Below are 14,151 nucleotides of genomic sequence, written 5' to 3'. Positions count from 1 at the left end.
CGTTTGGGCAATTTTTCCATCTCTCTCAACTTTATGATTTAAAAGCCTGCATTTGCACTTGTTTCGTTCCTGTAACTAGTCTAGTCCAGATACAGATTATTAGTTTTAGCACTTGAATTTGCTTATTCTTGCTCAGCACTTGTTCAGAACTTGTTGTAAGCACTAAATAATCTACAATTTACTACAGCACTCAACCTTCCTCTTTACCTAGAGGAAAACAGTTTTTGTACTTACTTTCCTCACTTGCTTAGAGAAAAACAGATCTTGTACTCACTTTCCTCACTTGTCCAGAGGAAAACAGTTTTTCATTCAGGAATGTCCAAGGGTCAGTTCCCGGTGTTCTCTCCTGTCTGTCTGATGAATCTGGGCCTCTTGGGGAAATGTAGCAATTGCCTCATGTACACAGACAACCCTCTCCTCCTACCACCCAACACTACAACCTGTGAGACATGCACGTATCTAGCCAAACTGGAGGTAAAGCTCTCTCCAACCAAGAATGAACTTGACAGTCAAGAGGAGAAGGTTAACACTTGCACCACACCACACTCATCACATAGTCCCACTAAACCTACACCACCAAAATCCACACATAGAAACACAAAAACATTCACGGAGGCTCTCAGTAATAATCTGCTCAAGCAACAGACACCTCCAAAGCAGAAATGCAAGCAACCTCCACCCCCCCAACACAACCCAAATGACACATAGCCCAAAGACTCAGTGTGCCACTCAACCACAGTCCATAAGGCAAAACAACGTACCCAACACACTAGTCATAGGTGACTCTATAGTCAGGCACACTGATGTCTCACTCACCAGGCTAAACAAGGAGAAGGTTACTGTCAGCTGCCTGTCAGGTGCCAGGATCCACCACATAACCCACACACTCAGGTCACTCCACAACAAGTACAAATATGACTCTGTCATTGTCCATGTTGGTGTGAATGACCTGAGATGTGCCTCCCTGGACTACATGAAAAGAGACAAGGAAGAGCTCTCCAATCTTGTAGCCCAGGCAAGTATGACCCTAGCCCTGAGTAGCCTCCTGCAATTGCCCAGAATGATACAGCAGTACACGGACAAAATGATCGACTTCAACAATTGGCAAAGCTTCTGGTGTCATTCTAAGGGGATCTAGTATCTGTCTGCCTGGGATGACATGGTGGACAGACCATGATGTTTTGCCAGAGATGGCCTGCAGCTGTCACCCCTGGGATTCTGGATACTGGCTAAGGCTCTTGCTGCCTTTTTTTATAGTGCCTTTTTTAGGCAAGGTTCAAATGACAAATTCACCACCATAACAGGAACAGGCAAGCAAAAACTGAGGGTAATGCTACTCAATGCTAGAAGTCTAAATCTCAAAATGCACTCACTCGAGGCACTCCTTAAAATAGAAAACATTGATATCTGTGCAGTGACTGAGACCTGGTTCAAGGCTCCAGAGAGCACCCTTGCATTAACAGGCATAACTCATACCACACTTTTCAGCCATCTAACCTGGACCGGAACACCAAAGGTGGAGGTGTGGATATCCACATTCATTAAGGATATCCACACCTCCAGGCTAGTTGCTCAGCATAATGCATCCAAGTGCAACTAACTCTGGGCAAAACTGCAATCCAAACTGTAGCTTGCTACAGATCCCACACCATGCCCCAGGATTCCCACTCCTGTTTTCTTGATATACTGGAAAATATTAGGGTTCAACCAAACACCCTAATAATGGGCGATTTCAACTACCCCACCATTAACTGGGAAAACTACTCATGTACCAACTCCTTCATTCAACGCTTTCTGGAATTCATAAATTCCAATGCCCTGGATCAGCTTATCCATACCTCCACCAGGGGCAACAATATCCTAGACCTAGTCATTACCAACATGAGTGACTGGTGTTCCACACCTAAAGTCAACTCCTCGTTGGCCAGATCCGACCATAAGCTAATCACCCTAGATATCCACATCCCACCCCCACCCCCCCATTAAGGAAACCATAGTAAAAAATTTCTCCAAAGCGAACTTCATGACACCCATGCAGATGGACAATACAGTTACGACTGCTGAATCCTACACAAATGCACTCCATAAGCACTTACACGAGTGCATGGATCGTGCTATCCCAAACAGAACCAAGACGCTATCATCCAAAAAAAGGAAGCCAATCTGGTGGTCCCCTGCCATAAATAAACTCTACAACAGAAGGAAGAAACCCTATGAGTGGAGGAGCTCCCTGGTCAGCCTCAGTAAGAAGCTGAGATTCCTTATAACATCCTCCAAAGCTAGCTACAAAAACAAAATTGCCACTGATTCTGACAACCACAAAGCATTCTATAGCTATGTCAAGAATCTCAATGGCAACACCCAGATCTGCTCTGAGTTACAGCACAATGGCATGAAAATTACAGAACCAACTGATATTGCCAACATCCTGGCAGATAGGTTCATTGCTAACTTTACCCCCCCCCCCCTCAGCCCTAAAGGGCCCATATCTATACAGGAAGAATGCAGAGTCCCTGTAATCACAACTATTCAGGTAAAAGCTGCACTCTCTAAAGCCAAAAACACAGCATCCATGGGAATGGACAACATCTCAGGCCACGTTTTACACAAACTTCAGAATGAACTAGCTCCCCACCTAAGCACCGTGTTCAATCATAGCTTTACATCAGGCTTTGTGCCCACTGAATGGTGCACAGCAACAGTTATCCCACTCCATGAAGGGGGAGCCAATACTGATCCCGGGAACTATAACCCTATTAGCCTGATGAGCTTGGTCTGCTAGGCCATGGAACGGACTCATAAACAAAGACATTGGTAACCTCCAAACTCTGGACCCCACCCAGTTCGGATTTGTGAAAGGCAGATCATGCCTCTGGAACCTGATCAACTTGTTTGAGGCAGTTACCAAAGCCGTAGATGAGGGTAAGGTGGTTCACACAGCCTATCTTGACCTCGCCAAGGCTTTCGACACCATCCCCCATTCTGGAATTATAGCTAAACTCACCAAACTAGGTATAAATCCCTACATCACAAGATGGGTTGCCAACTGGCTCACTGACAGAACCCACACTGTAAAAGTTGCAGACTCCAAATCTGACTTCAAACCAGTGACAAGTGGAGTACCACAGCGTTCAGTCCTGGGACCTCTCCTGTTTGGTATCTACTTCTCTGAAGCACAGGCTAACACAGAAGGCCTCTGGCTAACAAGGTTTGCAGATGGCTGCAAACTAGGAGCCATAGTTGAGTCACCAGATGATGTGGACATCCTACAGAAGGGCCTCACTGAGACAGATGCCTGGTGTCAGAGCCATGGCCTCAAGTTCAATGCCAAAATGTGCATTGTCATCCCCTTTGGTAAAAACTCTGTACCCATGAACTACCACATAGGCAGCAGTCTACTTACTGCTGAATGTGTGATATGAGACCTTGGGACCCAGGTGGACAGTAGTCTCTCCTTTGATAATGACATTGCCACAGTAGTGAGGAAATCCTTCTACATGGCACATCTCATCACAAAAGGGTTCTCATCCAGGAAAAATGTGGTCATTGTTCCATTCTACTTGACACTCATTAGACCCATTATAGAGTACAATGCCCATTTTGGAATGTACCTCACAAGACATCTGCAGCAGCTAGAAAGGCCACAGAAGTACCTCACAGAGAAGATTACTGGCCTCAAACAGATGCCTACACTGACCGTCTCAAAAAAACTCCAGCTTTACTCCATAGCATATCGCCTACTCCGAGGTGATCTCTACCTAACATATAAAGCTATGTCAAACCCAGAGCTGTTGGACATGCTACACCTAAAGAAATCCCAATCCCTCCAAGCTACATGTTTTAGGGACCTAAACCTTGTCACCGCAATAAACAGGACATGCTGGAGGGATAGATTCCTGCCCCACAGACTTCCCATACTCTGGAACAAGCTCCCCATCTATGTCAAGCAAAGTTCCCCATTAGCACTCTTCAACAAAAATCTTGATGAGTGGATGGGAAATAGGAAATACACCCCAGGGATCACTTCCGTGGCTCTGCTTGACAGGGGCACAGGAAAATAACTTTCTTGGGTGGCGTAAGCCTGGGAACCTTGTTGGCTAGGCTTACTTAGGCCCTTGGGCCGATAGCCTAGTACCTACCTATGAACCTATGAATCTATCTAGCTATATATATATATATATATATATATATATATATATATATATATACATATAGTCCTTTATGCTGAATGGTTGGAATATCAATTTTCTAAACAATGAGACATTAAGATCGACAGCAAACCATTAATGCCCTTCTGGACATCCTCTGAGGATTAGATTATTTTGTTCAAAAATCTTACTCTTAATCATATCTCTAAACTGTCCAGATTTTTGTAGAAGACCCAGATTTTTGCATCATGTTTTTGGTCTATTCTTCATAAAATATGTGGTTTTCTGTCAAATCATTAAGGACTGAAGTCACTAAATAATGGCAGACATTTGAGATTCAGACTTTATATCCCTCAGAAAATGTAAGCTAACACAAAACTTTTTATTCTAGTAACTTTCTAAGTCTATAAGACCAATGCTAAAAATTTGTCCCTATTTTTCTGCCTTTGTCCCCCATTATTTTTGGCTTTGTCAAGATTTCTTGTGCTAAGAGGTTGAGACGTATGCTCCCAATACATATATATATATATATATATATATATATATATATATATATATATATATATATATATATGGGTCATAGTCTTATGATCGAAACTACGTTTCATCAAAACGTACATGATCAAACTCACTTTCGCAAAAGTGCATTTTGTTGGAAATGCACTTTCGCTGAAAGGTAACTAAGCAAACAGTTGTTAGCATGTAGATTTAGTTGTACATTAGCTGTACTGTTGATTGTACAATTAAGCAAACTGTTGTTTAGATCGAGGTACAGCGGAATAAGAGAATATTCCCTTTCTCCACTGTAGTGCAGTCTCGGAGTGAGAATATTAAAGTATGTGGGGTGTGGGGGGAACAGCCCCTCACATGGGGGTGCAGGGGGGCTTGCCCCCCTGCATAAATGTGAGTACTGTTTTATTTTTTTGGCTTTTTTTTTTTTTTTGCGAAAGTGCATTTTCGATAAAATGCACTTTCGCAAAAGTGAGTTTGATGTACGTTTTGATTAAATGTACTTTTAATGGATCAACATAGATCCATTACACACACACGCACACACACTCACACACTCACACACACGCGCACACACACACACACACACACACACACACACACACACACACACACACACACACACACACACACACGCGCACACACACACACACACACGCGCACACACACACACACACACGCACACACACACACACACACACACACACACACACACACACACACACACACACACACACACACACACACACACACACACACACACACACACACACACATATCGTAGGATCATAGGAAGTTAATAGGTTAATTTCTCTAGGGCCCTTACAAGCCTAGCCAAGTTCTACCCTTATTTTAGTGATCAGCACCTACTGCCCCTATCTAACAGGGAACCCTCTGGGTGAATTTATGGTTACCCATCCAGTCATCCAGATTGCATTTGAAAGGTGTGGACCCACTCCTCAGTGAATGCTCCTCTTAGATTTGCTTAAGCGAAAAATACTTTCTGAAAAACTCTGCTGTAGCTCTGCATAAAGCATTAGGCATTACATCAAAATTTCATAGTACAAATACCAGGCTGACGATAATTATTTTAATCAATCACATTTACAATTATTATTTGTATATCAAATGTGTTCGAATTTGTATTTTTTAAGATAATTCTCTTATTTATGCCTCATTGTATGTACTATATGTTTATTTCAATTGTATCTGTCATAATTAGTAACTGGTTTTGTTAATGGCATTCACTTGGGCTGTACTTGAAAATGGTCAAGGACCTGATCCAGTGTATTACCCTGGTTAACAAACAAAACAGAGAAATTACTCACATCCTGTGTTTGTTTACTAGTCTGGTAATGTGTGTGGGGGGTAGGGAGGGAGGTTACTGCATAACAAAGAACAATTTTACAAGTTTGTAGACTTCTGCTTTGTTCCCTACCACACACTGAAAATTTTGTCTGTCCTACCACACACTGAAAACCTTGTCCGTTCACTGATCCTGCAGGCATAAAGCTTTAAACACACGCTTGTTTTTCTACAGAGGTGGCTATTTCTCCTTTTCAGAGCAGCCATATTTAAGTGTTTCATACCTGACAAATAGCAGTGATGTTTCTTACCTGTTGTGGTTAGAACTGTACTGGTAAAGAACAGTGCAGAAGTGAAATCCCAGTTTACCTCTCCAGAGTTATTTTTCAAAGCAGAAATCCCATAGTTATGTGCACTGAGAATTTTCTCCAAGAATTCCTCCAGTTTGCCATCAGATAGACAATCATGGTCATGTAGGAACTGGCCCTTCAAAGTCCTCATCTTCTGTCGTAATACATCCTCAAATGGACGTTCAATGGCTGAGAATATGGCAGTTCCAATGATAAGGAAAATTATGTAACTAACCATTAAGATCCAGAAGTTCCAGGACTTAGGAATCTTCAGCATGTTTTGCAAATATTTTTCACAGGTTTAAGACACGTTTTCTCTGCACAGTCGTTTTCTTCTGACTGTGGGACAATGCAAAAAAATGAAGTTGACCAATAATGCACACATCAACTTTCATTCTTCAGTCAGCTATGAATATTTGCATTTGTTCCAAATGTTAAAAAAAAAAAAACTAAGACAACAGGCATATTGTTTTTCCGGTTTTTCTTGTTACGTGCAGCCCTAAAGACCCACCTGTGTGGGATGGGCCAGCCTTTTGAAAGCAGTGAGGATGACATAAGAGCTGTATTCTATTTACCACTGTTATGAGTCACTGCAGAGGTTTGGTTTTAGCCACACCTGCTTGAAATAAACCAAGTGACAAGCAGGAAAAACAATATTGCTAAGGCTTGTGCAATGCAGGGAAACAAACACTTCACTGCTGGACAGTCTAGGTTTTGAAAATGAAGAAGAGATTATATAATTCTTTACTCGTCTATGTTACCTAAAAAGAGGTATCACTGTGTAAGAAGTATTCCTTATTTAGATCCTTTATATTTTAATCTCACTCTGGCTGTCACAATTTCCATGTAACCTATTTAATCAGGCACTGTGCCTAGCAATTCTTTTCCAGGTGAAATGATGATACATGCTCAACTACTGCAAATTTAACATACAGCACTCAGCCATTTGTCTGCAAGAATAATGAACTTGTATAACCAAAGCCAGACATATGCATAGCAGTTTCACGGCCTAAATCTTATGTAAATGCTGAAATGCAGAAAACTGAAACAACACATTTGGGAAAGGCTATATACTGGAATTAATAGATACTGTTGCACAAAGAAGTTTTAGGAGCTTTTTTCACTTACCATTAAATATCCTTGTGGTCAGAGATTTTGTGACATGCAGAACAGTGGGTTTCACATATTTTGTCAAAAATTTCTTGTAAATAAATTTTTCTGTGCCTGATAAACTTTTTGAATGTGCATATTGGTTTGTGATTGTTGTGTTTACCAAATGCTGCAATTGTTGAACGGATGTTTTGTGTCAGGAAAGTCTCTTTGCTGGGATTTACTGAATATTTCAGCACTAAGAGGAGTGTGTGTACAAATGTTTGCAGGATAGAGTGAGTGTAAGGACTAGGTAAGGGGTTAGATTTAGAGTTATATGAGTGTTTGCTGGTTAAGGGTTAGAGTAAGGCAAGAGTAAGGGGATAGGTTTACTGCTGTGTATGCATGATGATACATGTGGTGAGTGTCTGAGTGCCTTGTGTAGTACTAGTGTTATCGAAATGTTTTTTCTAAGGTAAGGTGTAGGGTTAGGGTTAGGTACAGTGGCAAGATAGGGTGAGAGCTGGAGTCAGCATACAGTACTAACCCTGAAGTACCTTAGTAATGCACACTAACGCTAACACTAACCCTACCCCTAATCCTAATACAACACCTTATCTAAGAAAAATATTTTCATAGCACTAGGAATATTCAGACAAATTTAGTCTTAATGTGATAGTGTTTTATTTGTTAAAAGATCACAAAATAAAATTATTTTCCTTTTGGGATTGTTTTGGCTTTTCTTATGTTGAGTTTTGGTACGTCTGCTTTTAGCAATGCCATCATCGATATTTTGTCATTCGATGTTTGTGCACTTTGATCATTTATCATGTTTATATTACAAGGATTTGTAAAGAAAATGTAACTGTGATCTAGTTGCCTGGAGTTAAAATAAAGCTATGACAATTAGATTAAAAAGACTGCTGGGTGACTGTGAGAATATGATATATTTTACACTGGGGCAGGAGTCCAAATGGAGAGATGACAAAATCAGCAAGCAAAGGATAGTAGTGTAGTCTTGGTGAGCCCCTTCATGTGGTGGACCCTGGTTTTACATCTTACCAGGATGACACTGATATATAGACTGCATTTTATATATATATATATATATATATATATATATATATATATATATATATATATATATATATATATAGGTTTACTATTGTTTAACCGAAATTAAAAACATATTTGGAACAGATAACCAATTCAAAACATCGAAAATGGTATGTGAGCATGCTCATAAACCCGATGTGTCTTGCCCAATTTTTGATTCAATAACAATGTCGAACAATCCCAAAAGTGTCTTGCAACACCAACATCAAAATACTATCCACATAATAAGTGAAGCAACGTCCCAATTATAAATACATTCCGCATATGTAAGACATGTTCCCTGTCTCTTAGTGTTGATTCATCCAATCCTGTACATGTGACTGTTGATGAAACACGGCACACTAGCGGTGCACTTAATAATGTTCTACATTTAATGAAAATGTTTAGAAAGAACAATGCTGTGAAATTAATTGCATAAAACCCTGTGGTGTGAAATAATTTCTTTTATTCAGTAACTTCATGAAGGATGACTCCTTTTGTGCAAGTCGCCTCCGTTTAGGGGATGGGGAAGGCATGTCAAAGCCCTACACTTTTGATCCTCTAAATGATTCTACTCTAACTCTATAGCATACAGGACATCATTCAGATACAATTTCTTCCTACCTAACAGACTGCACAGGCATCTGTGCTAACCCTCGACAGTGTTCTGTGTTCTTGGATACCCCAGTAGGCAGGTGTCATACTGGTTCCAAAAGTCAATACCATATAAAGGTGGAATACTTTCTGCTGTGGGATGCCCAATGCCATACCAGCGAGGTCTCCCCACAATGTAATTTTCCTTAAAGAACTCACACAATGATCTCGCCTGCTGAGGCATATCAGATTCTAGTGACTGGAAAGTAGACAGGACGTCCTCAGGTTTAACAAAGGCTAGGGCGGGTATCTGTTTACAGAGTAGTGAAAATCGTACATCTGATCCAAATAGTGTAGCAAGTTGTGTCTTTTGAATGTGCCTCCACACAATTTGGCAGAGGTGGAACCAACAGCCCTTCACCTTACATGATGGTACATTCTTCACGATACTGTTAATAGCCCCCTTTTCAAAGTCACACAACACCATCTCCAGTCTAAACAGCAAATCATGCTAGGTGCATAATTCTATTGCTGTAGTCCAACAGCAGTCGTAATTGTTCTCCGCCTTTGAGTTAAGGATGCCATACACCACGGGAACTACCCTGCCTTCTATCCCTCCCTGCAAACAGCAGTGAATAGTCTACACTTGCTTTCATTCTTTAATGGTTAGTGGAAATGTGCCATCCACCAATACATAGTCTGAACTAGACATGACCTGAAGATTACTGACTGTGGTCAACACTACTGCATTAGTTACTACACCGTCTTTCTTTATGTGCTGGGCGATTATCAAACCACATTTAATTGTGAAGAGTGAAGCATTTATATCACTTAATGACAATGGAGATTTTATACTGGAAGACCTTTCTTGTGCCTAACCCTTCTCACTGTTTGCTTCAATGCATCAGTATTGGGTAATGTGTTAACCACATCCGTAGAAGTTGTTGCTAATGCCTCGGACACAATCTTACAGGGATCCTCTAATGTGCTTGCAGCCCTCCTTTTAATGGCTGTACGAACCCTTAAACCTTCACAAGTGATGGGATTGGGAACGTGAAAATGTATGCTTGTCTTCAACAGTTTCTCACCATTGCTGCAGGGTTCTGTGACACATCTCCCTTTACATTTATCTGTCTGCTTTAAACAACAACACCAATAGTTACGGGTATCAGTATGTTTCTCAAGATAGTACTGATAACCTGTAACTACTAAAATTTTTTTCCCTCTTTGACTTAGCTCAGTGTTGTATATGTCATCTATAGTTCCGGGCGAATGCATAGTGGTATTGGAGGAGCTCATTTTACCTTATCTCTGTTATACCTAGGAAAGGGAGACAAAGTCAATATTACCATTTGGTCTGTATGTATAACTACGAGCAATGAGCTAACAAGCGTGTACATGCAGTAAACTTACCAACAAGCCGAGTCTGAGGAATATGGTAGACTTTCCTGAACCGCCACACTAAGTATATCCTAAAGTCGAATTTTGGAATTCCCGGAAGTGTATTGCCGAATTTGAATATGCGATGTGATGACATCATTGCCAGGAATATGTCGAACATTTGTACTTGAAGTTCGTGTATATGTTTTTGATGTTATAATTCAGTTTGAATTATTTGTTCCGGTATATGTATTTCGACACAATACACGGGTAAAGCACGTTCGGTTAAACAATAGTAAACCATATATAGATATATATATCATAGACCAAAGTAGGTTAAAAAATAAGCAGATAAATGAAAAACTGTTGCAAAAACACACAGTGCAACCGAGGAAAAGGAAATCTCTGCTATGCTTCTTTCTATACGCAATGAGGCAAGCCAAATGTTCCACAAACATGAAAAGTTTATTCAGTAGAAACACTCTGGAAAGCTGGTAAGCATTTTCGTCCTGAACTACAAAACTTCATCAGACAATCCCCTTCAAATAATTACACATTTTTAAAGCATAATCAAAGCAATCACATGTCCCAAAACACTAAATATCCACGCCCCCTTTAAAGACATACATCATATACATTAAAACACAAATAAAACATATATATTAAAAACATTAAAAGCTCTGAATTCAGCATACTACAACGTGCTGTGGTGGATCTCACGAATATTGTGTAAAACCTATCTCAAAAGATTGATTAGTTTTTGGCTACGCCCCCTTGTGATGTAAGACGCATTTTGAATGCTTCTGATTACGGGAACACAGCGTCTACCAGTTTGCGGAATACGCTGAGTGATTTTAATTGGCATAACCGTCTACAACAGACTTCGATGAGTAAATATGGATCTATGGACCTAAATACGAACATTAATAATATTTCCAACAGCTCTATTCCATGTGGGCAGCATCCCAAGCATAGAGAGCAGGTGGGACAGACTTCTTTTTGTGTTCCTTTACTTAAGGACTGGCTAACAGCAACGGTATCGCTTAATAACAGACAGGCAAACAGGACTGGAATGGGTAATAAAAGTTTACATTACCTTTTGGAAGAGTTTGACTATCATTATCTAAAATTTAAGGATTACAATTGGATAATGCATATTTTCACAAATGCATTAAAGAGAAAGTTGTGCCTAAAGGGTTACGAATGTGGAGATACCCGAATGGTTTAAAAATGGACTCTGTTTTATTTAATGAACTTACTGCAATGTTTGATCAACATGGGTTGAATAAGAATGCTGGGTAATAAGTGTGGTATGTGCCATTTTTGTAAATATATAAAATAAGGAAGGGTGTTTCAAATCAACAACTATAATCTAAAAATTAAATGTAAATATAATTGTAACTCAGAAAGAGTAATATCTTGTGCTACATGTCAAGTATATAGTTGTTATTATGTGGGCAAAACAGACAGAAAATTAAAAAATTGAATATATGAACACCTATATGAAATTCGAAAGAAAAAGGAAACTAATGCCTTAAGCAAACATGTAATGGAGAATGAAGGGCACACTTTTAAATTGTTTGTGATTGATAATAGATGTACTAAATTAAGAAGGGGTGCTTGGCCATTATTGTTGGAGAAAAGGGAACTGTATTGGCAGCTCCTGTAGTTGACCAGGATTGAATGAAAGTAGTTCTGTAAGCTCACTTTTAAGACTAAAAGCATTAATGAGAAGAATTTTATTTAATTATTTTAACTTTGGCCAATAACCCTTATTTATGTAGTGTATTTTGCATATAAAGATAGTATTTAGGTCCAAGCTTGTCATAAATTTAACAATTTATATTTAATTTTTAATATTTATTAGCTATACATATATATATTCCTACATTTGAAAGGATTAATTAATTATATTTATGATGTTTTAATATGTTAAGAAAAACACAAAAGGCCAGGCACCAGAAACCTCTGCAGCTGTAAAAAACGAAGAACAGGATACACACAAAGCTGCTGAGAGTAGGCACCATTTCTTCAGGTGAAGAAGCATTTTGTGAAAGCGCTAGTGTGTTGTAATAAAGCAGTTCTGCATAGATTCGTTTCTTGGTATTTTTCAATTTCTTTGTGGATTCTGGAGCCTATTCTCAGCAGCTTTGTGTGTACCATGTTTTAATATGTTGTTTAATGTTTTTAATATATATGTTTTATATGTGTTTTAATGTATATGATGTATGCCTTTAAAGGGGACGTGGATATTTAGGGTTTTGGGACATGTGATTGCTTTGATTATGCTTTAAAAATGTGTAATTAATTGAAGGGGATTATCTGACGAAGTTCTGTGGTTCAGGACAAAAGCGCTTACCAGCTTTCCAGAGTGTTTCTACTGAATAAACTTTTTGTGTTTGTGGAGCATTTAGCTTGCCTCATTGTGTATAGAAAGAAGCATAGCAGAGATTTCCTTTTCCTCGGTTGCACTGTAGGTTAAAAAATAAAAAAAAGACAGCTGGGTGTATAAGTCCCAGGATAAAAAAGTGCCCAATCCTGGTAGGCTCATTGGTGCCAGGACTGGAAAAAAATGGCAGTGTAGAATCCTCAAGACACAGAAACATTCCAACAATGGGGTTAGGCCAGGCTCAGTGGAAGAATGAGAGCCTGATGATGCCTGACTATGTACGTGGGTGAAAGCGCTACGTTGTCTGTTCATATGTATAGAATTATTATGTGATTTTTTGCTCTTTTGGTCTATTAAAGTTTGCAGTGTCTGGGGAGCTGAGCTGGTTTATTATTTACAAGTCAGTGGGAGAATGACCCTGTTGTAGAAGGAAATAGTAGTCCACAAAAACTGACAGGTAAAAAAGAGCCATAAAGGTGATAGAGTGGACTACTGAAAATAAGGAAGACACTATGTATTGTTATTATTATGCAAGAAGCACTTAATTTCCAGATAGAAGGTATTCAAAAGAGATTAATAGAGACATTAGAGGAAAGAAACATACTTGCACAAGAAGAACTGTCAAAAGCTTCAAATGCAAACGTGTGTTAATTAGTGCAACAGATTTATGAAAAACATTGTATAGACTAAGAATCTTTGGGCTGTTTGGAAAAAGAAGTCAAAGTGCAAGTAAGAAAATATAAAGAACAAAACCTAGATATTTTTTAAAGCTATAAAAAATAACATGGACATGGGAAAGAAAACACGATCTGATATGGTGCAATATTTATGCAGAGGAGAAAGCCAAATTAATCAATACAAAAAAATCTCCAAAGATATTTGAAGAGAAATACAGTCAAAGGCACCCAGATATGAAAAATCTCACAACGCAAGAAACATCACAAAGAGGGGATGTGGAACAGAGTATGAGCTAAGTGAAAGTTAAATAGAAGCTGAAGTGATGGAATACCTGTGAAGTGAAAGATTTGGTGTAGAAAATCCAACTCTAGTAACATCATAGCATGACGTAACAATGAGTCTCCAAATTAAGGAGAAACAGGTGGAATAGGAAGCATCTGATCACTTGCCACATGATGATACTTTGGAGCCTTCAGTAGGAAAACAGCACAAAAGTTCAGTTGAAGACGCACAACAAGGGAAGGAGAAGGAAACAGTGGCAACTCTGACGCAGTCAATGTTGAGTAATAGGCCACTGAGTTCCCATATGAAAAAGCAATGGATGACACAGGAT

At 39.3% G+C, this 14,151-nt stretch overlaps 1 protein-coding gene across 1 annotated transcript in view; it reads right to left on the bottom strand.

Moving 5' to 3' along the window:
* LOC122793022 (potassium channel subfamily K member 1-like) overlaps positions 1–6,793 on the bottom strand; it is a 66,177-nt gene extending 59,384 nt beyond the window's left edge. The window contains exon 1 of the mRNA XM_044060670.1: positions 6,275–6,793. Coding sequence (XP_043916605.1) covers positions 6,275–6,590 — 316 coding nt within the window. The 5' untranslated portion in view covers positions 6,591–6,793. The remainder of the gene's footprint in view (positions 1–6,274) is intronic.
* Positions 6,794–14,151: the final 7,358 nt, after the last annotated feature.

Source organism: Protopterus annectens, chromosome 2.part0 (genome assembly GCF_019279795.1).
Source record: "Protopterus annectens isolate FY-2018-M chromosome 2.part0, PAN1.0, whole genome shotgun sequence".
Classification (NCBI taxonomy): Eukaryota; Metazoa; Chordata; order Ceratodontiformes; family Protopteridae; genus Protopterus; species Protopterus annectens.
This window is presented reverse-complemented; position numbering and strand designations above follow the sequence as displayed.